Raw genomic sequence first — 24,518 nt, forward strand, 5'->3', positions numbered from 1 at the left:
TACGTGTCTTGAAAAGTCCTCTTTTAAAAACCCCTCATCTCATTCGCCTCCTTCCATCAGCCCCAATAAGTTGAGGCGTTTACAAGTTTCTGCAGGGACAGAGACGCGGTTCCAGCCATCCGCCAGCGGTGTCAGCCCAAGTACCGAAATGTCCGGTGTGAAGAAGCCTCGCACGGTAAGGAGATGTGGAGAAACGGAGGGAGAAAACTACTGACACACAGTACTGTTTCCCATCATGTACGCCTGGAAAATCTCTGCCTTTTAAGGCTGATTTATGGTTCCGCGTTACACCAACGCAGAGCCTACGGCGTAGGGTACGCGGCGACACGCACCGTACGGTGCGCGTCGCCGCGTACCCTACGCCGTAGGCTACGCACGTACCCTACGGCGTAGGCTCTGCGTGCGTTGAGTGTGACAGTGGCCCAGGCAAAAGCAGGGAGGAGGACTCTGCCTTTTGCTTTTTCTCAAGTAACCCTGAAATGTTGCTTTAAAGCGGGGTTTCTGCAGCGCCATGTTCACTTCTCTGGCCCCTGACTGTACAGCCAGGTGTGATGGCCAACAGACTCTCAATGGGTCGGTTGTTGTAGGAACATATCCATGTCAGTTTGGCTCACTTCTAACATAAGGTTTCTTGTGCTGGGGAGAAAGAGGTTACTGTGAAACGCCTAATGAATGGTAGACAGGTATGCTGCCAATTTACTAAGCATACACTAACTTGAGTCAGATGCGCCTAAATACAGTTTGTATACATCTCAAGGAAGTTGGGGAATATGTATCTGATAGTATCTCATATTATGTTCAAGCAGAAAACAATTCCACAAACCTGCTCTGCATCTTTTTCAGGTGGAGACTATTTTTGAAACTTACTCAGTCTTGCAAGGGCAAGACTTCTTAAATAAGAAATATTACCCATGTAATAATTTTAGGAAAATGCATTAGTTGAGAAAGAATGAGCTAGCTGGTTTTGAGAAGATGCTAACATTTGCAAAATTTTAACCTCCCAGTGTCAAACCCCTGTTTTTTTAGTCATCTTGTGCTTTTCCATGAAATTGTATTGTAAGATTATACTGTTTTTTAATGTGTATGTCTTATATATGTGGCACCTCGCGTAAGTCTTGTAGGTGTTTTCTATGATAATTATAAGACTTTAGTTTTCACTGATAGTTGTCCAATTCATATAAGTTGATATTACGCATATCTACTAAGGATATTGTATGTAGAATTACTATTATATACTGTTCTTATAAGTCCCCAAATCATACAAGTTTCATATTGTACAACTTTACTAAGGATCTTATATCTGGTTTGACTGTCTTATGTCTAACTTACAAGTTTCAGATAAAAGAGACAAAAACTTTATAAAATGTATATATATATCTTTTCCATATGGGGACACTCATTTCTTATTTGCAAAAATCACATAAAGCTTTGTCAGCAATGTTCAAATGACATTTTTGTTACACATGCACTGTGAGCCCATCATCTTTCAAAACGCACATTTCATTGCTTTTTTTTTTTTAATTTCCTAATCAAAACCACACATCAGTTGGAGTCGTAAATCTATCTTTGTCACAGGGATGTCTGCAGTTGCATCACGCTTGTGCGTTTTTCTTGAACTAAGGAAGTTACAACTATTTAATAACTATAGCTCCTCAGCCAAGATGGAGCTGAGTGAAATGTGTCTTTTCAGTGCAGCATGTTTATCTGCCTTTTTATCGGTCTGTCTGACCAGCAGAACTACCAGACCCAATCTCATGAACCCTGACAGAAAGATGAAGCATAGGAATCTGAGATAGAGCATTGGCCTTGATGGTAGATGGCTCTGCTTTGTGGGTGCCCTTCTACTTTTATCTGTTGTCGTTTCCTCAGAAGGAGGCTGGAGGTTGAACTTGGAGAAAGAGGAAGAGAGTTATACTGCAGGGTATATTCATATTAATAATGGCAAAAACTTGAGCTAATTCTTCAAGAGGAATGCTTTTCAGGGTTTGAAAATGATTAAAATAAATTCATATTAATGATAAAAAGTAACCTTTTTGCAAAAAGAAAATACTTGAAAGAAGTAGGATTTGAAATGATAAAATCTAAGCCTTGATTTTGATGTTGCTACACAGACTGGAAGAGTACATTGTATTGAAATGAGTTCAATTATTTAAAGGGAGGATGGGAACGTAAAATGTAGTATGTGACTGGTTCAGGTGAAAGAGAGAAGGTAGTGCCTCTGTTTGAAAGAATAGTGCTGTTTTTCTTCTCCTCACTCCCATTGTGTAGGTACATTGTTTGCATTTTTTTACCTTGGAAGGATAATGAGAAGTGATTAGAACACACCTGGATATGCAACATATAGACTCATGAGAGAAGTCCAGAAATGGCAAGAAGACAGGGTGTGGTTTTTAGACATGTCAGATCTGGCTTGACTGGTTATGGGGTTTATGATGTAGGAAAGAAGGCAGAGTGGTGGCAGAGGGCAAAACTTGTGGGCATGAGCACTGCCACATCATCGCTGCTTCTGCATGCAGTACACTGAAGACATTGTCCGGTCAGAACTCTCCCTCCCTACATACTATCCATGCTTCCCTACCACACCCCTCCCCTGTGGGAGTCAATACAGCTCTGTTTATCCACAGCCTTTTCCACATCGTCACTTCTGACTCCACAAGTAAAGCCGTACTTGTTCTGCCACACTTCTTCTTAAATCTTAGGTCTAAGATGTGCGGCATGATACATCTGGATATAATTAATGCTTCATCATTAATTTCCCTTCGTGGAATAACAAAATATTGTTTAGTTCAGTTCAGTGTTAATTACTTTAAATGTTGAACACTATAAACTCTTAAAAGCTATATTCACATCCAATTAGCCCTTCTTGCTGTCCATGCAGGGATTTTCTGTATCGTACACACACTCATACACCAAAGAACACATTGTGAACAAATGTGAGGTTCAGCATCTTATCCAAGGATGCTTCAAAATTTGGCCTGGAGAAGCCAGAGATCGAACCAGTAACTTTCAGATTAGCAGACATCTGCTCCACAGCCGGACTGACTCATCCAAATTTCTGGGAAAGTCACAAAAACATAGCCTGTAGGAAGAGTGAGCACTAATGATATTTTGGTGAAGTTTTGTGTTATTGTCTTTAAAACTGCAAAAATAAAGTGTTGACCCTTGGAAGGGTATGACTCTGGCCTTTCTTCTATTTCAGGATCTCCAAAGGTCTACGAATGTGGTGTACCAGGCCCACCACGTCAGCCGAAGCAAGAGAGGACAGGTCGTGGGCACCAGGGGAGGTTTCAGGGGCTGTACTATCTGGCTCACCGGTACATTTCTGTAGTCCTACATAAATGCTCGTTGTGATCCTTTTGCCTTATTGCTCTTGTGTGTAGGGGTGGGTATTGGGAAGGACCTCACGATACGATACGCATCACGATACTTGAGCCACGATACGATACACATTGCGATATCCCGATTATGCGATATCCCGATTATTATATTCTACATAGTTCACCGAAAAATTTAAAAATGCATTACACATCTTAAAATCCAAGTTGTATATATGTACATCAGATGATAGTGATGGATCTTAAAATCCGAGTTGCACGTTCATCAGATTATAGTGACAATTCATGGTACAAACTGAGTCAAAACAATGTTTTATTATAACTATACAAGCTAAAGTTACAACATATTTGTATATGTTTTTCATATTATTTACATCATATGAAATTAACCTTAAATTTAGTATGAGGTTGCTTTAATTATATGGCAAATGATAATAAACACAAGAAAGATGGGTACTAAAACCAAGGACAGGCACAGTGATCAGTCAGTATTTATAAATCCATAAATAAATAAACCTCTGTCCATTATTTTTCATTTTTTAAGGACAGGCAATTGTGTTTGTTCTGTCCTCAATGCGTCTGTTGCATGTATTGACAGGCAGCTAAACACTCGACTCCAAGCAAGACTCTGGGTTTTCTCTTTCCACAGGTTTATTGCAGAAGCAAAGTGTGAAACTACAAAGAAAAATACATAACATAATTATGAATATAAAGTTGCCACCCAAGCATAAACATATGATGGCAAAATACAGACAAATGTATGAATACATACCGACGATGCAACTCCAACAAGCTGTAAGCTGTAGTTGCCAACACTCACTGGAACCTAACATGTGCTCTAGTTGTTACAGACTCTACTTCCTGGATAAAGTTTTCAACATTTGACAAAACATTTAGCTGCAATCTCAACATTAGCCAGTAGGAGGCAGTACTGCGACTTTTTAATGTATCATTCAAGAAAAACATCATCTTTTTAACTTAAACTGTAAATTATATGAACTAAACTGAACAGTGTTATATAAAAAATAAATTATAAAATGAAATAAAACGTGAAATAAAACCTGAGCTCAGTGCAGGGCCCTCCCAGGGTTGGTAGAGAGTGGCAATGCCCAGGACTGTCACTTAGGTAGGAGCACTGGGTGATATAATGGGAAAAAGATCGGGGATAAAAAAAAATAAAAATAAAAAAATAAAAATAAAATAAAAATAAATCGATATTCAAATTTTGAATATCGATATTGAATCGGCTGGAAAAGTATCGCGATATATTGCCATATCGATATTTTTGCCCACCCCTACTTGTGTGTGTATGTTATTAAACAATGTTAAATGTGATATGTTTTCAACTACACCCATTAGGTTTATCTGGCGCTGGGAAGACCACCATCAGTTTTGCTTTGGAAGAGTATCTTGTGTCCCATGCCATCCCTTGCTACTCACTGGATGGAGACAACATTCGTCATGGCCTGAACAAGAATCTAGGCTTCTCTTCTGAAGACCGCGAGGAAAATATCCGGCGTGTTGCCGAGGTGGCCAAACTGTTTGCTGATGCTGGCCTTGTGTGCGTCACCAGTTTCATCTCTCCTTTCACTAAGGTCAGAAAGCATTAACGGTTGCCGTAATGACTGGGGGGGGGGGGGCAAAGTATCTGCTCATTTAAAAAACTGGAAAAAACATTATCTAAGAACAATCCAGGTGGTATGTATTTAATTAAAATGTATTTCAATAAAAAGTTGGTGCTGTTTTCCTGCACAGGATCGTGATGAGGCAAGGAAGATCCACGCCAGTGCGGGGCTGCCATTTTTTGAAGTGTTCATCCATGCTCCTCTTGAAGTGTGCGAGAGCAGGGATGTAAAAGGGCTTTACAAGAAGGCTCGTGCTGGAGAGATCAAAGGTCTGTTCAGCCGGGCTCACCTCCAGCATTTATTTTACAACTTCTTTCACATAAGTAACTTCACTCCCTTTGTTCCAACATGTCACAGCGCTTATGTTGCACCCCCCCCTGCACATCATTCACCTATCTTTAATAGTTTGACTTTCTCTGTCAGGTTTTACTGGGATTGATTCAGACTACGAGCGTCCCGAGGCCCCAGAGCTTGTCCTGAAGACTGGAGAGCTCTCAGTAAATGAATGCCTCCACCAAGTGTTGGAGTTGCTCAGGGATCAGGTAAGTGGAATAAATAAGTATCTTGGGCTTTGCGGATCAAAACTGTCAAAGAGAAACGGCACAGCAGTTCTGCTCCTGTGTTTGATTTAGAATGACTCAGTGTTCTCTCACACACTGGTTACCATAGTGCCATTTCACCTTTTTGCAATGACAATATTTCTCCTGCACTAAAACTAATCCTGTTGTTAAAGCACACAGTTCTCAAACGTAGCGTGACCAAGGAGCCATTGTATTATAAATGTCATATGCATGAGCCTGCTTGTCTGTCAGCACACAGGACAGCACAGAATATCCCTGTTTAAACTAACCACTTGAGATGTCACAAAGCATATTTAACATAGTCAAGAAGTGGGTACATACAAGCTGACCTCCTAAAACGCAAATGATTCAAGATATTAAGAATTAAAAACTTATTTTTCAGCTGAGAGGGTCATGTGTTTTTTATTGTTTTATTTTATTTATATATATATATATATATATATATATATATATATATATATATATATATATATATATATATATATATATATATATATATATATATATATATATATATATATATATATATATATGCCCACAGCAATAACCCTCAACAGTTACTCTTTGAAGACAGTTAAATGATTACTTTCCCTTAATTTTCCTTCAGGGATAAATAAAGTATTTTTGAATTTGAATTAGAAAACTTAACTAACCATAGGCAGAGAAGGTCGTGTTGACACTTGGCTGGGGTTTGTATGCAGAGAGCACAAATGAAAGTTATTGAGTGTTCACATACAGTAGTTCAAACAACACAGTTTCAATGTAGAAAATAATTAACTGCAGCATGTGTGCATAATATAAGGTGTGGCCATTGAATAATGAGGCTGGTTCGAGTCACATGAAACTGCTGCAATTTGTTAGGCCAACTCTGCTTAAATCTAAAGCTTTAAAGCTGTGAAATACTATAAACATGAAATAACCTTCACTTAACTTTACTTAATGACGAGGAGCAAAATATGTACTGTATTTATCGGTCTGGTTCATCCCAGGAAAGCACATTTTTATAATAAGAAAAAACTGTAAATTTCTATTTCAAGCACACAAAAAATCTGGCTTTGGTGAATCATTTATTCATGGGATAAAGATTCTCTAAACATCACCAATGGCAAAAGTCACCACAAATGGATTAATGTCACTGCTACACAGGGGTACGAGGCCGATGGGGTACAATGTCCTCCTTCCTGATGTTTATTTGTCATCTTTATAGAAACCATGTCCAATTGTGGCCAAATTTGAACGTTTCAAACAAAAGCAGCTGGTACGACACCAGAGGGAGACCCTAACAGGAACCGACTACGGCCTGAATGATCAATTTCACCGTGAGATTCTGAATAGACGGACAGTTCTGTTCCCAATCAGGAAACAATACATGAAGGAAGAAAAAATGGCAGTAGTTGCAGTGGAAAGATTGTATATTGATGGTCAGATGTACTGTGACCAAACATCACCCCTGGCTCTGCTAACAGCCTAAAACCCACACTATCATAATTAATTATATATTATGTAATCCTTTTGATCAATAGCACTGCACCTGCACCTGAGTTTCGAAAGCAAAACTTCCTCCTCTTTTTTTCTGTTAAAATGTATTCTTTCTCTGTATGTTATGTGTTTGTTTGAGTGTTTAGTTTTATTTTTGTTCTTTGTGTTTCTATCCACTTAATCTTTCATCTCAAAAACAAAAATATTTGATTATATAAATAAATTGCAGACTGACATATTTCTTTTACAAGAAACACATACCTCTAAATCAGACCTCCAAAAACTAATGACTCCGCAAATTATATACTGCTTGTTTTAATTCAAGGCGAAGAGGACTTGCAATCTTAATTAATGAAAATATTTCCTTTACCCATAATGATACGGTCGCAGATCTTGAGGGGTGAATTATAATTGTTAATATAACAATAGACAACAACCTAATAACTAATATTTATTTATGGACCAACGATGATTAATATTTTTTTTAATGTTTTTGTACAGCTATTTGCAACCTGTCTGATTCACCAATGATTATAGGTGGAGATTTTAACACAGTTCTTAATCCAGCACTGGATAAATCGAACAACCAAAGTAAAACATACAACTACAAAGCCTCAGAAACTATTACAGTAAACAGTTCATTGCGGATTTTTGTCTTGGGGATGGTCTGAAGCTAAAATACCCCCAAGACAAAGAATTCTCTTATTTCTCACGAATTCATCAATCTCATTCACGTATCGACTATTGCCTGATTATTATTTCCTTTATTTCCAAAGTGACTAACATTGTAATTCATCTTATCATTATTAGTGATCGTGCACGATCACTCTGACCTTAAATAAAAGTAAATCTGTCTCTGGTATCTCAGATTACACTATTAACTGGTCTAAGTCCACCATACAACCACTGAACATTGGATGAATTTAGCAATAAACCTTATTGCTAGAATTTCCACAGTAAAGATTACCATACTTCCCATGGTAAATTACCTTTTTTTTCCAATGATCCCCATCAACCCTCCACTGTCCTGGTTCAAATCTCTAGACTCAATGATCTCCCACTATTATTGGAAAAACAGTAAAAAAAAAAAAAAGTTTGGAAACCCCAACCCAAACTTCCTTTCTTGTAAATAAACTCCAATATGTTTATAAATGGATAAAACCAAATCAATGTGACTTTTCTTGGATAGAGTTAGAACTGTTATTTTGTAAAGAAATCAGTTGTTCTATTACTCATCATCACTGCTTCAAAAACCCAATAAAAGCTTCAACTCTGACTGCCTGGTGGAACATTTACCAAATGTCAACGCCGGAGTTTCACCTAACTACCATACTCCCAATTGGAATAATCCAGACTTCCTGATAAACAGGAAACCATAAAATCTATCATGATGGATCACAAAGGGTCTCACACATCTTATCTATATCTATGAAAATAACACTGGTTCCTTTCTCTCATCTTGTACAGAAATATGACATTGGAGGAAATCAGTTTCCAGAAAATCTTCAGATTAAATCATCTATTCAGGCAAAAAAAAACAAACAACAAAACACCAAACCTCAATCTTCCGCTTATAATTTAATAATTAACACAAATTTCAAGTCACCGCATAATTTTATCAAAAATTTACAAATTAATTACTATGAATATGGGGTCAAATCTTTGCCAAATACCTTGAGGAGCGTATCCATCAATTACGAGCATATCCATCAATTACAACAGCACATTTATTAATCAAGAGAGCGCATGACTCTGATCAGGGCAGTTTGTAGTTACATGTGGGTCCGTGAACGCAGCACGGCAAGCAGTAAAACGGGCCCTCTCCATCCATTTGGATGCTTTCGCCTGAAAATTCTGCTCGCTCTCTGCATTTAGGGGATGTTTTTGTCAGTTGGGGGCAGTAACCCTTGTAGTTGTTCGAAGCTTCAGCTCAAATCTGATGACAACACAGGACCTGACAAACATGGCAATTTAAACTGAAAATGAGCAAAAATCTTAGAGAGAGCATCGGAAAGATTTTAAATAAGAGACCATAAGGTACAAATTATACAGAGGTTAAGGTTAATATGTATCCATCAGCACGGGACTTGAAGAAGAAGAATGAAGAGGGGGAATGAAGAAGAAGAGGAATAATATTATGTGGTGGACCTACATGCACACATGGCACACACCCAATTTAATTAATATTTAGTAGAATGCTCCTCCCCCTTTTCTCTGTCCTTTTCTGTTTATACATACCTGGTTGTCTTATGTTTCTTTTTTTTTCTCCAATACAACAAGTTACACATCCACTCGAACACACAGTAGTTCAGTAGTTCACTAAAAGGAAGAGGAGAGACGGACTTCTCTGCTTAGTCTGGTTGTTTATCTGCACCATGACACTCACTCTCACACCTTACCATGCACAAAGAAACACAGGCTCAGTCCCTGTCCGGTCACTGCATGCACCTCATTGTTCTATAATCATCCTTAAGCACACTATTTGATTTAGTTTATTTAGTATCTTTAGTAGTTTTTTTTATCTTCTACTGTCTTTATTGTCCAGCTGTGTTCTTTTATATTTATTTACTTATATTACTTTTGCGTTTGCCAAACACTCACCCAACTTCCAGCCATCACTGTCTTATGTTTTCTTTCCTACTTTATCACGTTCCACTTTTGGTGATCTTAGTCCTCCTGGGCAAAACTTTTTAAAGTCTTTTTCACTTTTTTTTGAGGGACTAATAAAATATAGTAGACTGTCATGCACACACTACCTCCCCCTTTCCCCCACCTCCAAAATAAACCAACCCTCTGTTGGAAAATTAAAATGCATATATGTGGCTTTTGGTATTAACCATTAAAATATGGAGACAAGGGGGGAAAGCAATAAGAAAAAACGTAATTATAAGCTATTCTAAGTTATTCTGCAGTCATATATTTCAATTGCATATTGTGTCAATATTCACAAGAGCAACATTTCCATTTAGAAAGCATTACAGCACATCATTTTTCAATATTTCTAAATCACAAAAATTCAACGTAGAAAAACAGATGCAAACCAGATGTTGGCTGATCAAAAGTAACACACAAGTAAACCTACTGAACAAACACAGATACAGATATGCAGTATTTAAATGATAATAAGTTATATCAATTCTCCTGATAATCATCTAGCTCTGTTAGAGGAAAGGTAACTGATAAAGTTAATGTGCAAACGGTTTTACAGCCTAATTAATGAATCTGTTTTTGGATGGACAAAAAACAAGGGGGAAGAAATGCTTTGTCAGTGTGATACACACTTTTTTTAAGTTGCTGTACAACCTCCTCTGGAAAATCTTGTTCTACAGGATGACATGGCACAAAGTCAGACTGAGTTTTAAGAATTGAGAACACAAGATTAAATGTAATTAAATAAATTGTTTTGAAAGACACACGACAGTGTACTTACTTAAAAAAATGTAGGAGCGCCATAGAAGTGGGTATACCTTTTTTTATTTACCCTTCATTAATGAAATTAGATTAAATATTTGTTTTTGTTTTTTTTGTTTTAATTAACAAGAGATGAGCATTTGTAAGTTAAAATGTAACTAAGTATAAATATGAACCCTGCAGTGCACAATAAATGCCTTGGGCAAGCCAACTCACACTTGGTGACAGCCAGTTTCAGTAGAGATAAATTGTTGTTCTTCCAGATAAGTAATCCGGGTTTAGTTCACATCATAATTACATGCACAGTCACGTTAGCATCCTCATTCCCTGGAAGAAAAAAAACAAGTCATGTAAGGTTTGAAGAGGACAGTAATGTGTTCATATTTTAAGTTGAGATGATCATCAGAACATTTGCAAGAAGATGCATTTGTGGATGCAGTTCTGTAAACTGAACATTTGGTAAGTTAAAACGAAATTTAAACTTATGGAAGGTGATAGTCAGGGGTTAGTTCAGGAGGAGGTCAAATACACATTTTTAGGAGACAAAATGAGACAAATCATTTTATTTAACTGAAAAGTCAAATAAAAGCTTGTAAAGGAGAAAAATCCAGAAAATGTGCAGACACAATGTGAAAGTAAAGTCCAATAAAAGAATTAAAACAGAATGAAGATCAGAAACTAGCCAGACGGGGAGATGACTACAGGTGCTTTTGGTCCTCAAAAATATTTTTGTAGATCTTGAGACTATTGGAGAAAGCTCTCCTTCATTTTTCTGTGGACTTCTTCAAGTTCAAGTTCAAGTTTATTAGTACCCGTAGCTAGATTTGTTTTGCAGTAGATGGAAGAAGGTATCTCACACACAATCTTTACAGACATTAATTTGACACAGCACAAATACAGAGAACAGGTTTAAGACAGACATGGCAGCTCACTGAACAGGATAAAAGTAAATATTGCCCACAAGGAAAAGAACATCAAGTAGAGGTAGAACCAAGGTCAGGGTTTCTAATAAATAGAAATAAATAAGTTAATCGCGGGATAGACCTCAGCAATAAATACAATGCGCTAGAATTTGTTTAAAAGAGAGACAGCAGCAGGGACAAAGCTGTTCTTATAGCGTGTGCTCCTAGTTCCCAGGACTATGAATCTGCGTCCGGATGGCAGTAGCTGGAACTCACTCGCATAATGTACTGCCTTGTTTATTAATATTAATGATGTTTTCTTTTCAAAACATGTTTACATACAACATACTCTGATAGTATTGGCCAAATAATACTTGTGTATGAAAAAGTGGTATTGACGTCATCAGTTAAAAATCTGAATATTTTCTCTTTCTGCTTGTATGTAGAGTATTGTACCAAGCGAGATCATGGACGAGGTGAAGGAGCTCTTTGTTCCAGAGAACAAGCTGCATCTTGCTGTAGCTGATGCAAACACTCTGCCCACGATCAGCATCACCAAGGTAATTCAAAGCTCCAGTACATGGGCTTTTTATTTATTTATCTATTTTAACAATCAGCAAGCTGGATATGCACAGAGCTGCTCACAATGACATCTCCCATCCCATCACGCTATATACTAATGACCTGAGGGCTGTTGCACAAAACAAGATGAGCTATGAAGTCCAGATATGTCACTTATCCTGGTTGAACTTAGCCTCGAGTCGGTTTTAAATTGAGGATAAGTTACTTTGGATATTTATTTTGTGTAGCTACAACCAGGATTTCTTAATCCTGCTTCTCTGTCTGTTTATTCAGCTTTCACTGCGATTGGGAATACATTTACTTAACAATTACTCATGATCCTCTGTGTGTATGTTACCTCATTGTCATTAGGCTGCATCAACATTTACTTACAGATCATAATTCAGCATTAAGATCATCATTATAAAGCCCATAGGGCTATAATGATAAATGTGATGGTGTTTGTGAAGGCTGTCAGATGTTTGACTAACAGTTCATGTATATTTCTCTTCAATATTATTGCATCCTTGTGATGATTAGTAATAGTTGAGGCTGAAAAGGTTACTTCAATGAAGTAGATTATGAAAATTTTAGTCAAGGCCATATAAATTAACACTTGTCTTCTCTTTCCTTCACAACGGTGTTCTCATTTTTTAATGATATTTTGGACGATGAAGGTTTCGTTAGAAGGGCTGTCGGTGTTTTGGGACACGTCGGATTCCTACACTGCAAAAACTCAAAATCTTAACAAGAATATTTGTCTTATTTCTAGTTAAAATGTCTCATTTTTAGTCCCAAAAAAATCTCATTACACTTAAAACAAGACTCATCACTGGAAAAAACAACAATTTTCACCTGTTTCAAGTAGATTTTCACTTAAAAATAAGTAGAAAAATCTGCCAGTGGAACAAGATTTTTTTTACTTATTTCAAGTGAAAATTTACTTGAAACAGGTGAAAATTGTCAAATAACAAGTTATTTTTCTGGTAATGACTCTTGTTTTAAGTATAATGAGATTTTTTGACTAAAAATTAGACATTTTAACTAGAAATAAGACAAATATTCCTGGTAAGATTTTGAGTTTTTGCAGTGTAGGCACTCTGTTGAAACTGACTTTATGAAAGGTATCACTTCAGAAGTGGATATGGTATTTCTCATAAATGTAAATTTGCAAATAAACAATATTAAGAGTTTACTTTTTTTTTCAATGTCACATTTCTCCCAACCAAACTACATATTTGTCTCTCGAGAAGGTTTTCACGCGTTTTCTTTGAAAAAAGTTCCTAAAGTCAGTCCAAAAGAGAGAGGCTGTAGTAAGGTTTCTTCATTACTTTGGAAAATGTACATCTAGAAACCAAATTCCAGTTAAATTTCTAGATTAAAAATGATTTCATTATATAACAGTTAGGAATGATTTTAAATAAGAGCTCTCTTACATAGTGACCAGTAGATGGCAGCAATCAAGAGCATTTCCAGTTAACAGCTATTTTCAAATACATTTGACAGAAAGACAGTTTCTCTCAAAACAATCTCTCTGATAGTCATCTTGGATGCTTTGTTGCTGATTAAATAACATTCATAGTCTAAATAGTAAATAATCTGATTTGGTCTATAGGTTTTCTTTGTGTGTTTGCATGTGAGATGTCACCAAAATCAAATGACCTTAACAGGCATCTAAAGGCATATCATTAAAAAAGCACAAAAAAGTGTTTGACCGTGTTCAAAGTTTTATATTTGGGATAACTCTATTTCTTAATAAGACATTAAGATACAGAGCACACCCAATATCGGTTAGATTGATATCAATAACTTCTTACTGTGGTAAGAAGTTATTTTACAAATGAGCTCTCTTAGGCTAGTCTATATTACGCTCGTCTATATTAGACTCCTACACATTTAGTCTGTCCTCTATTTTCTACTTCTAAGCACTCTCTGTTGTTAATGGCTGTGTTTACCTTTTTAAAAAAAAAAAAACATATTAGGTCTTTCTTTTACCTCTTCATACATTTCCATTATGAACTGTTGCTAACTTGGTGAAACATAAGCGAGACACATCGTCATCCTTCTCATCAGAATATGTTAAGCTCCACTTTCCCAGATTTGTTCATTTTACTTTTGTGCTACAGCCCATTGCTCTCAGTTCAAAGGACAACAAAGAAGGAAATCAAAATGAATGCAGTTCTGTTTTGTCAAATTTCCAACAAGGTCCATTATCTGGAGATTGATAAAGGTTTCAGTCAATCAATGATTTCAGGATGACTACATAGCAACCTTTTGCTTCGAGCTCTCTACTGTAGGGGCTTTGTGAATGTGTTGTATTTTTTTTTCTAAGAGTGTTAAATTCATGTTTGTGGGTAAAAGCAAAATGTCAAAATTATGTATTCCTTCTGCCAATAACTGATTTTGTCATCAATCCAGTATTTCTACCTGCTCTTCTGTCAGATGTGCTCATTAAAATGACTAATTTTACAACTTAAAATGCTTACATTTGTAATATGCCAATGGCAGTGCAGTTAAATAATGTAATTTTCTGAAGTACAAATGTTAATGTCTTCAGTATCATTGTCTTTTTTCTGTATTGGTGAGTAATTGGTCTCCGTCCACAGCTGGACTTGCAGTGGGTGCAGGTTTTGGCCGAGGGCTGGGCCAGTCCACTGAAGGGCTTCATGAGGGAAAGAGAGTTCCTACAGGTCCTGCACTTCGACAACCTGCTGGATGGTGAGAAACCACCACTGTTATCATAATTAGTATACCAGGATATCATCTCTACACAAAACCTTATCATCCATATCAATGGTGATCTTTTTTTTTCAGACTTTTACACAGGTCCATGACCACCAGTGCATCAGTCAGACTCACTCACTTCGTTTAGTAGAGCATGAATCCCCAACCACCAGATCATTCTTTGTTTTAAACAACAGATTCCGAAATAAGGGGGTCTACTAGAAAATTTTATAACATTTGGCAGCCTTTCTTAATGTTTGTTGAAGATATGGAGGCAGACAGTATAGTACACTAAACCTCTGTTGCTGTCCTCAGTCATCTTTTACTATTGTATCTCTTTTGTTGCTATTTGTTTGTTTTTTGTTATCTGGCTATATGAGCACTGAATGCTGAACTATGTATTTCATACTGTGAACTCTATATGTCTGGTATTTGGGAGGGGGGGGGGTCGATGGGTTTTTTGTTTTCTTCTTGTGTGTCCTGTTGAACTTATGTTAAACTGTAAACTATAACTTGTAAAACTAAATAAAAATACCTTGATAAAAAAAAAAATATAACAGATTCCGTTTTAGTTTATAATGTATTGGACGATATATATATTATATTATAATATTATATAATAGGATATATTCTTCCTTTTGAACGTTTCACTCAGCTGTATCTTCCAAACTTTGTATTGCCTTTGTCTTGGGGATTGAAATGTCTTTCAACTCTCTATTAACAGTTGTCCTGAAGTTTCAGCTATATTTATTACAGGTTGGACAACAATTAGCCAACTATTTCAGCCCTATGTCACTTTCTTTTAGCCATCAATTTCCACCATCTACTCAATCCTTTTCACCGTACTAAACTTTTCTTTTTCTGCAGACTATTTTTAAAATGCTTTACACCCCTATGTGGACCTCTGTGTTTCTTTTTCCTATTTTTTTTCCCATCCCACAATCACAAACTCTTGACAAGTACTTAAACGTTACACCTAAATACATTGTGTTGTGAGAGAAGTGTGTTGTGTTGTATTTGTTCGCTGAGTAATCTTCCTCTTCCACCTCAGGTGGAGCCATCAACATGTCTATCCCCATTGTGCTGCCTGTGAGCACGGAGACCAAGAAGGAGTTGGACGGCTGTGCAGCTGTAGCTCTGGAGTACCAGGGTTCACGTGTGGCTATTCTCAGGAACCCAGAGTTCTATGAGCATCGCAAGGAGGAACGTTGTGCCAGACAGTGGGGCACCAGCTGTCCACAGCACCCTTACATAAAGGTAGAATACTTGTCTTCAACACGTAAAATTCCTGCTGCCAGCATCTTTTTTTTATTTCGACCCACAGTGGTATTGAAACCATATTCAGTTACCTTCAGCCAAAAAACAGTAATTCTTTTTTATTATTATTATTATTATTATTATTATTATTATTATTATTATTATTATTATTATTGTTACATTATACAGATGGTCATGGAGGGAGGTGATTGGCTGGTAGGTGGTGACCTGGAGGTGCTAGAGCGAATCAAATGGAATGATGGACTTGACCAGTACCGCCTCACACCTAAGGAGCTCAAGCAGAAGTTTAAAGATATGGGATCAGGTGAGAACATCTTAAACGTTAACCTGGAGTAACAATTAGGGATCACAAAATGACAAACATCCAATAGAGTTTCACTACTGTTCTTGAAAAAGTGACTACTGAATAGTGCACATGGACACAAAAAGGAAATTACACAGTGAAACTGATTCAATGACTATTTCACATCTTATCATTGAGAACATGACAACTCAGTAGCCACTTCTGTGCCTCTTTTGATTATATAACTTCCACAGTTGAAAAAAGAAAGAAAATATCCACAGTTGCTGGTGGAAAACTAGTCATAAAAGGGGAAGGGATTGTATTTAGCAATGCACCATTTGTCTTTCAGAGAGACTTTTCGAAGGACCAGAGGAAAAAGTGAAATGGTAATTTTAAACTTGCATGATAGTGATGTGTTTTGTGGCACCATAAATTATTACACAGAAAAGATTTATATCAATATCATTGCCTAATTTGACTCTCATTAAACCAATTGGAGATGGATTCTGTGCTCAAGGTTGTAACTTTTATTTATTATTACCACAACAAAGTGTGCTGGTGCAGTTTACAAATGCCGAGTTCTATTACAAGAGGCTAGCATGTTGTTTTCTGCACCTGGGTTATGTTGATGATGATATTCTCTATAGTCTTATTTTCAACAAACCCAAATGAAATATCAAAACCAACACTTTGTCTAATGGGAAACTTATGTTCTTTTTTTTCACTAATTGACACAATTTTCTGAGGTTTTGAAGACATTTCTGTGGCATGCTTTGGTAAAAATACCACAAAGATGCTGTACCAGCGCTCCTTTTTCAAACAGTCTTAACATTTAATATTACAGAAGCTGGTTTTAAAGGGTAAAATGAGCACTCAACTTCACAATGTCCACTTTTTTCTGCCTATTTTTGAGATTGATTGAACCTTTTGTGCTTCAGTGAAAGCATACATTCAGGGGTCTCATATGCCACACTTATGTGAAAAACCAGAGGCAATCAAAGACCTCTCACTGCTCTGATGTCACAAGCATCTGGACAAATAAACACCAGTATTTGATGACTGCAAAGGTAACATCTAACTGCAGACTAGGAGGTACAATCTACCTCAGCCACAGATGACTTAATGTCTATAGCTTTTTTGTGAGATAAAAAAAACGTACATAAAGCAATGTATGTTAAGTCCTTTGGGTTCATTTTCAGTATAATCTTAGCTCAGTAAGGCTTGTTTGATTGTGTCTAGACTCAAAGAGCTATGTGTTATTTTAAACTAACGCGTCACATGGATTGTTTTTACATTGATACTTTTATTGAGCATTTAAGTTTTCTGCACCAAATAAATAACACAGTTAATGTCATATTTACATACAGAGCACATTCACTAAACTGAACAGCTATCCAGGGCAATCTATTCTTGACATACCTGAAGCACAAGTTGATGAACACTTTGAAGCAACTGAAAAATATGTATATGTGGTCCAACAGGACCGATAACGTACTGTACCAAACAGACAAAAGACATAGATGTTCACCAACATTCCCAACCTTTTCAACAACCAATTATCAGCTTGGTGTATGTTTGAGAGAACAGTACCTTGGCCTGAGAGCAGACGCTGTCATACACAGCCAATTACTGGATGGCCAGCAGACGGGTTGTATACTGGCCAAAATCACACACACATGGGTTCAATAAACCCTGGGCAAAACTGTCAGTCTATTCCTCCATGTGTTGTTTGACTTTTTAGAGGCTAAACAAATTCAAATTTCCACCTGGGAAGAAAAGAAAGTCAAAGACAACACCGACAAGATTTCCTAGACATGATATAATGCATGAGACAAAGTACTGGTGGAGCATTCATTTTATTTTCCAAGTCAAGGGCGGTGTATAACTGATGAGGAGAACTGGTTGTTAACAGCAAAGCAGAAATGCAAGTACACTCCTTAAGTACAGGAAAAACATGATTTGAAGCATGTGTTGGGTGGAGATAAAATGGGAAGTCTGGATTTCTTCAGCTGGTCCTGTGACATTAAGTTCATTTCATTTCAATAATACTTTACTAATCCCCAAAAGGAAATTCTATGTTGCAGTAACTTTCACAATTTACGTTTCTTCACAGAGTCATTATAAATGGTTACAGCTGTGGATAGGAAGGATCTCTCATGAGGAATGACAGAACAGCATCGAGAAAATCCGAACATTTCACTGAAAGACAGATGTAGGCAGTCCCAAACAAAGTAATGGGGTTGTGTTATGTTGCTGCTTTAGATACGACAGACACTTTAGACATCCAAGTATCCTCTCAAGAACAGAAAAGGTTGGAAACTGTCACATCCTGTCAGTCAAAGTCGGTGTTCTCACTTGAGTACTTCTTAACCAATATATATGTACATTTTCACTGTCAAAACCATTAAATTGACTTTCTAAATCAGCTGTTTCAGTAAATACCAGTGAAACAAAAGGCAGCTAAATTGACAACTGTGTTTTGCCTCAGATTTTACAGGACTGTCTCAGAAAATTTGAATATTGTGATAAAGTCCTTTATTTTCTGTAATGCAAAAATGTCATACATTCTGGATTCATTACAAATCAACTGAAATATTGCAAGCCTTTTATTATTTTAATATTGCTGATCATGGCTTACAGTTTAAGAAAACTCAAATATCCTATCTAAAAAAATTAGAATATTCTGGGAATCTTAATCTTAAACTGTAAACCATAATCAGCAATATTAAAATAATAAAAGGCTTGCAATATTTCAGTTGATTTGTAATGAATCCAAAATGTATTACATTTTTGTTTTTTTTAATTGCATTACAGAAAATAAAGAACTTTATTACAATATTCTAATTTTCTGAGACAGTCCTGTATTTGCTATTATTATTTGGTAGCTCTTGTGAGATAAAGACAAAATAAACAAGTGTCCTCAGGTTCATGATATTGGAAATGGTCAATCCATTTCAAATCTTTGATGTATTTACAGGGGCTTTTGAATGACAGTGGATCTTTTTTCTGGCACAAATAAATAAATCAAAGAATACTCGTTGTGAGGATAAACTAATTGTTGGTTTTGGAGTTTTTGAGGGGATTTGTTGACACTAAGAAAAAAGTGTCCAAAGCTAAATACTAAATTTAAGTTCAGAATCTATTGGAGCTATGTAAAAGGCATGATGAGCATGTTTGCCGTGACATGTATGAGAATACACACCATTCTCATATTTTTGATTCCCAGGGCCGGCCCAACTCAGTCAGTACTTGCAAAAAACTACTCTTGTGACAAATACTGTTATGTTCCTCCTTAGATGCAATATTCGCATTCCAGCTGCGTAACCCAGTCCACAACGGCCATGCCCTGCTTATGCAAGACACCAAGCAGCGCCTGCTAAAACGAGGATACAAAAATCCAGTTCTCCTGCTTCACCCGCTCGGCGGCTGGACCAAAGATGACGATGTGCCTCTGGAGTGGAGGATGAGGCAGCATGCTGCGGTCTTGGAGGAGGGCGTCCTGGACCCGGCCAGCACCATCGTGGCCATCTTCCCCTCACCCATGATGTATGCTGGACCCACAGAGGTAAACTGCTATTGGTCGGTCAGAGGTTATGATGTCATATAGATCACCTTGTGGAAAAACTATCTAAATATGTCAATCTGAGACACCTGCTTCCAGGCTCTGCCCTTCTCATTCTTTACAAAACTTTGTTTGAACCACATTTAAATTACTGTAATATTATTCAGTGTAATACTTATCCCAGTCTTCTAAAAAAAATTTGAAGTTTTACAGAAAAAAATTATCCGTGCCATCTCCTGGACTGAATTTAATTCAACTACTCGCCATCTGTTTGCCCACTATGGTATTCTTCGCCTTAAAGAATATAACTACTTCCATAATGCTTGTACAATATATCAGGTGGTCTCAGGTTTGAATCACAGATTAACTCAACTCATCCCAATCTCCGTTCCCCAGCACACCCACAATACTAGACATAAACACCTTATTATAGGGAAGAAACGTAAACTTGTGGGAACAAGTATGAGTGTTGTGTGTCGGGGACCACAGATTTGGAACGAGTTGAATGATGGCCTTAAAAAGTCACAGTCCATCTCCATATTCAAACGCCAGCTAAAGAAACAATTGTTAAGCTCATATATATAAATGTACACTTCGGGACCACTTCGGTTGTTTGTAATGTGGTATGTTGTAATGTAAGTGGTAGTCTAGTACAGGGGTCTGCAACCTGCGGCTTCGGAGCCGCATGCGGCTCTTCGTCCTCATCGTAGCGGCTCCCTTTGGCCTTGAAAAACAACCCTGAATATAAATAAATGATATTTCTGAATTCATTTTTATTCATATTATTAGTTTATTTTGTTGGGCAGTTATCTTGGAGTTTGAGTTGATGTCATCTAATTTTAAAAGAACTATTTTTTTATTTTTATTTGACATTTTTATTTGACAACCTCCAGAGCTGCCACAACACCAGCCCTGCTAGTTGACTGTTGGGAGGTAATCCACTTCTTGAAAGATAGTTTGCTCTCTTCAGCTTTTCGTAGCAGTTCTGGTTTGGTTGGGTTTCTTTCAACGTTAAATTTTTTGTTGTTCGATATCTTCTCGCCACATATCAAGCAAGAAGGTAAGCTAGCAACACTGGCGATGAAGGCAAATGAATATGGCTGATATTTTACTTTTACACAAATATAAACTTAATAGGCCTACAGTTCACAGTTTAATTTATTTCAAAGTACGCCTACAAATGCACACTGCAGTTCTGTTGTTATATTTAGTGGTTGTAACATCTAAAATAAATAAAAGATGAAAACTTAAAATCTTATTTTATTTTTTGCGGCTCCGAACAATTTTTTTTTGTAGAAATGGGGGCAAAATGGCTCTTTTGATAATAAAGGTTGCAGACCCCTGGTCTAGTATAATGTGCATGTTGTATTGTTAAGTGTGTATATAAGTGCAAGTGCATGTATGTATTCCTGTCTACTGTATTTATGTTCATTGGCTCCTACCATAAGCTTTTGATAGCTTCTCCAGGAGAGCAATTCACATGTGTGAGTGTGAATGATCAGCCTGTGAAATCACACGTGACGTGAACATCAGTCTGTGCATCCTCCAGGTTCAGTGGCACTGTAGAGCGAGGATGGTTGCTGGAGCCAACTTTTACATCGTTGGCCGGGACCCTGCGGGCATGCCTCACCCCGTGACGAAGAAGGACCTGTACGAACCCACCCACGGAGGAAAGGTGCTCACCATGGCCCCAGGCCTCACCTCGGTGGAAGTCATCCCCTTCAGGGTAGCGGCCTACAACAAGGCTAAAAAGGCGATGGACTTTTACGACCAAGAGCGGTGAGTAAGGTCTTTGATTGTAAACTTCTGATATGATCAATACAATGTAAAAGACAATTATGGTTTAAAATATGAAACTTTGTTTGTCTATTTGTGTTTTTTTTTTATGATTTATTCAACGATTAGTGCTGACTTCTGATTACCTGTTTCACCCACCACTCTTCTTCTTCTTCTTTTAGTCAAGCTGAATTTGAGTTCATCTCTGGCACAAAGATGAGGAACTTGGCAAGGAACGGAGAGAACCCCCCGGATGGTTTCATGGCTCCAAAGGCCTGGAAGGTGTTGGTGGAGTACTACACCTCCCTTCAGAAGAACAAGTAATTCACCTTCAGATTACCAGTGAATAGCATCATATAAAATGACAAAGTTGGTTCTCAAATGTTTAGAAACATACTGTAGTTTCCTTCTGTTATTTTAGCTGGGACGAGCTTTGATTTATATAAACAATGAGTCATTCCGGAGGGGTATTTTATCTTTTGTCAAATTTTAATGTATGAACTTCTAATGGTGTAAAAAGCATTGTAACATTTCTATAAAGCGATATAGTTTATCAGACCATTATGTGTTTATATTCATATTAACTTAAGCTATGTATTTTAATAAATCTAAGATAACTTGAGATTATTTTTTATTTCTCTTTTTACAAGTTTAGGAGCATATTCCAAGAGTGGGAAATCAGTTTTGATATTTACATAAGATTTGTGAAGGAAATGGGACAAAAAAATGTACTTTTATAGCATTTTATAATGTTATATCATTTTAAGATAGATATCACTGTTTGTCAATTTATTGTATGACCTGGAATCCATACAACACATACTTGCTGTAGATGTACTGTTGTTTTTATAATGTGAAAGTGTCTTTCTCCCAAATGTCATTATAAAACTGATTGATCTCTTTTGTGTGTTTCATTGAAATGTCTTGAGATTTGTGTGGCGTTATAAAATGGGCCTGTGCATTCATGGAATGAAGACATGCAAAGAGTTTAAAATGCAGTAATAAAGGAAACTATTTGTTGCTATTAATCATTGCTGACTGTCTGATAATGGGACAGTGTGTTCTTTACCCCAGAGAAGATACCTTGGTCTCAGTTTGTTTGCATACCACTGGTTATGCAACATACCTTGCATTAATGTCTGTCTGCACAAGGTGCAAACTTTGAGTTTCAAGATGAAAGGTCAGGTGATCTGTGTACACCAAAAGTACAACGCTCCCATCTGCTGGTGAAAACTGGTAGCAACTATTGTGAAAAAGAAATACTTAACTTTGAGGACCTTGGCTCAGCAACTTCACCCATCAGCATAAGTCAATCCCTTAATAAGACTAAAAAACAGTTCTGCATGTTAGTAGCAGGACTTCCAACTGAATTTTCAGTTCGAAACTAGATCAGCACCAGTCACAGCCAACAGTGGTGGTATTCTATAAAATAATCTTACACTTTATACACATTTGCAGTGGATAACCGTTGGTTTGGCTGTAGATTGGCTTTGCCTGCTAGATCTTTTATAATAGATTAAGGAGCTCATGAGACGCTTTCACATTACAGTAAGGTGGTTGAGTGAACTTGGATGACTGATTAATTTTGTCCGTCATTAAGCTGTAAGGTAAGCTCATTTCTGTGAGATGAGTTGTCCCTCTGTAAGCAAAGCCAGACTCTCATGCAAGGGGGCAGATTCCTAATTAGCTGTACATAGGATCAGATTACTTAATCTGCGATGTTCCAGGTAACGCCTATTAAATCTGCTAAACTGCACCCTCAGTACTTTACATAAGTCTCTAAAACCTGTACATACAGTTTGTCATATTATGCCAAAACATGTCTCTTAATATGCATGTGTTTAGAAAATTAACATCACAATTTTGGGGAGTTGAAAGTGTCACATTGTTTCTCAGGTATTCATGAGTGGATTAAGGGTTTATGAACTAGCTTTTTGCTCATGTTCATGCTGGATTAAGCATATAGTGACAATAATTACCGATTATATATGTGTATATTTTGGATATTCCTTCCTGACACAGGTCCTCAATGGAAAACCAAAATTTGCTCAAAACAAAAAGTATCCAAAAGTCCAAAAGTATACCTGTATTTTTCTAAATTATTATTTTTGTAAAGATAGTTTTGACCAAGTTAGACAAAATGAATCATTGAGCAGAAATGCTTTTCAGGATGTTTTGGAATTTTTATAAAATAAAGTAACAGTATAATAGAGTAAAATAAGAATATTGTGCAATGATTGTGCCATTATTTAGCATCAGATTAAATATTTTATATACTTTTATAAATTTAATATATTTTATTTGGAAATAAAGACGATTACATTACATTGCATCTACATAAGATTAAATCTAAACCCTAACCGTAAAGAAATGTAATAAACTTTATAAAGTAAGAGTACAATAGAGTAAAATAAGAATATTGTGCAATTATTGTGCCATTATTTAGCATTAGGTTAAATATTTTATATATTTTTATAAATATAAAATATTTTATTTGGAAATCAAGATGCTTGCATCTACATAAGATCAAATCTAAACCCTAACCATAAAGAAATGTAAAAAAAAAAAAAAAAGTAGGATTGATTGATTGTTTGAAGGAACTAACAGGAAAAAAACGTACCCCCACTATACACTAAAAGGAATCTTTTACGGTGGGTGTGTTGCAATGATTTGTTTTCTATAGGCTAGAATGACAGTTTAAACCACAAAAAAATTGACATTATGTCGGAAACTTCCCTAATTACAGTCACACGTGACCACTTTGACAGAAGGGAGCATCGCAAACGAAAACGTGTTATCCTTCCGCACGGAGACACCAAAAAGCAACAACTAGGGCGCTTTTTCCCTTTCAAAACAATAAAAACGTCGCTCATTTAACGCCAACATCTTTATCAAACCGTGAAATAATCACTGAATCGCGAGTTTATGCGCTTTAACGGATCGGTGGGACTATACGGCGAGGGCGACGGGATATACGTTGTAAAATCCCAGCCTGCGCTAC

The 24,518-nt window shown here is 36.8% G+C and overlaps 1 protein-coding gene across 1 annotated transcript; it reads left to right on the forward strand.

Annotated features, from left to right (window-relative positions):
* LOC133464045 (bifunctional 3'-phosphoadenosine 5'-phosphosulfate synthase 2-like) lies at positions 1-22,437 on the forward strand. Its single transcript, XM_061745990.1, has 12 exons — positions 1-175; positions 3,200-3,314; positions 4,695-4,930; positions 5,091-5,229; positions 5,384-5,502; positions 11,780-11,893; positions 14,501-14,612; positions 15,670-15,875; positions 16,065-16,200; positions 19,476-19,744; positions 21,291-21,520; positions 21,700-22,437. The coding sequence occupies exons 1-12, from the start codon at positions 149-151 to the stop codon at positions 21,839-21,841; spliced, it is 1,845 nt and encodes a 614-aa protein (XP_061601974.1). The 5' UTR covers positions 1-148; the 3' UTR covers positions 21,842-22,437.
* The last annotated feature ends 2,081 nt before the right edge of the window (positions 22,438-24,518 follow it).

The sequence above is a fragment of the Cololabis saira genome, chromosome 17, assembly GCF_033807715.1.
Source record: "Cololabis saira isolate AMF1-May2022 chromosome 17, fColSai1.1, whole genome shotgun sequence".
Classification (NCBI taxonomy): domain Eukaryota; kingdom Metazoa; phylum Chordata; class Actinopteri; order Beloniformes; family Belonidae; genus Cololabis; species Cololabis saira.

Bases quoted from the DNA above. Each gene is read 5' to 3' on its own strand.
- LOC133464045 (XM_061745990.1), top strand. From the start codon at position 149: ATGTCCGGTGTGAAGAAGCCTCGCACG. The intron at 11,894-14,500 runs GTAATTCAAAGC...CTCCGTCCACAG, and splicing joins CCACGATCAGCATCACCAAG to CTGGACTTGCAGTGGGTGCA. The intron at 21,521-21,699 runs GTGAGTAAGGTC...TTCTTCTTTTAG, and splicing joins GACTTTTACGACCAAGAGCG to TCAAGCTGAATTTGAGTTCA.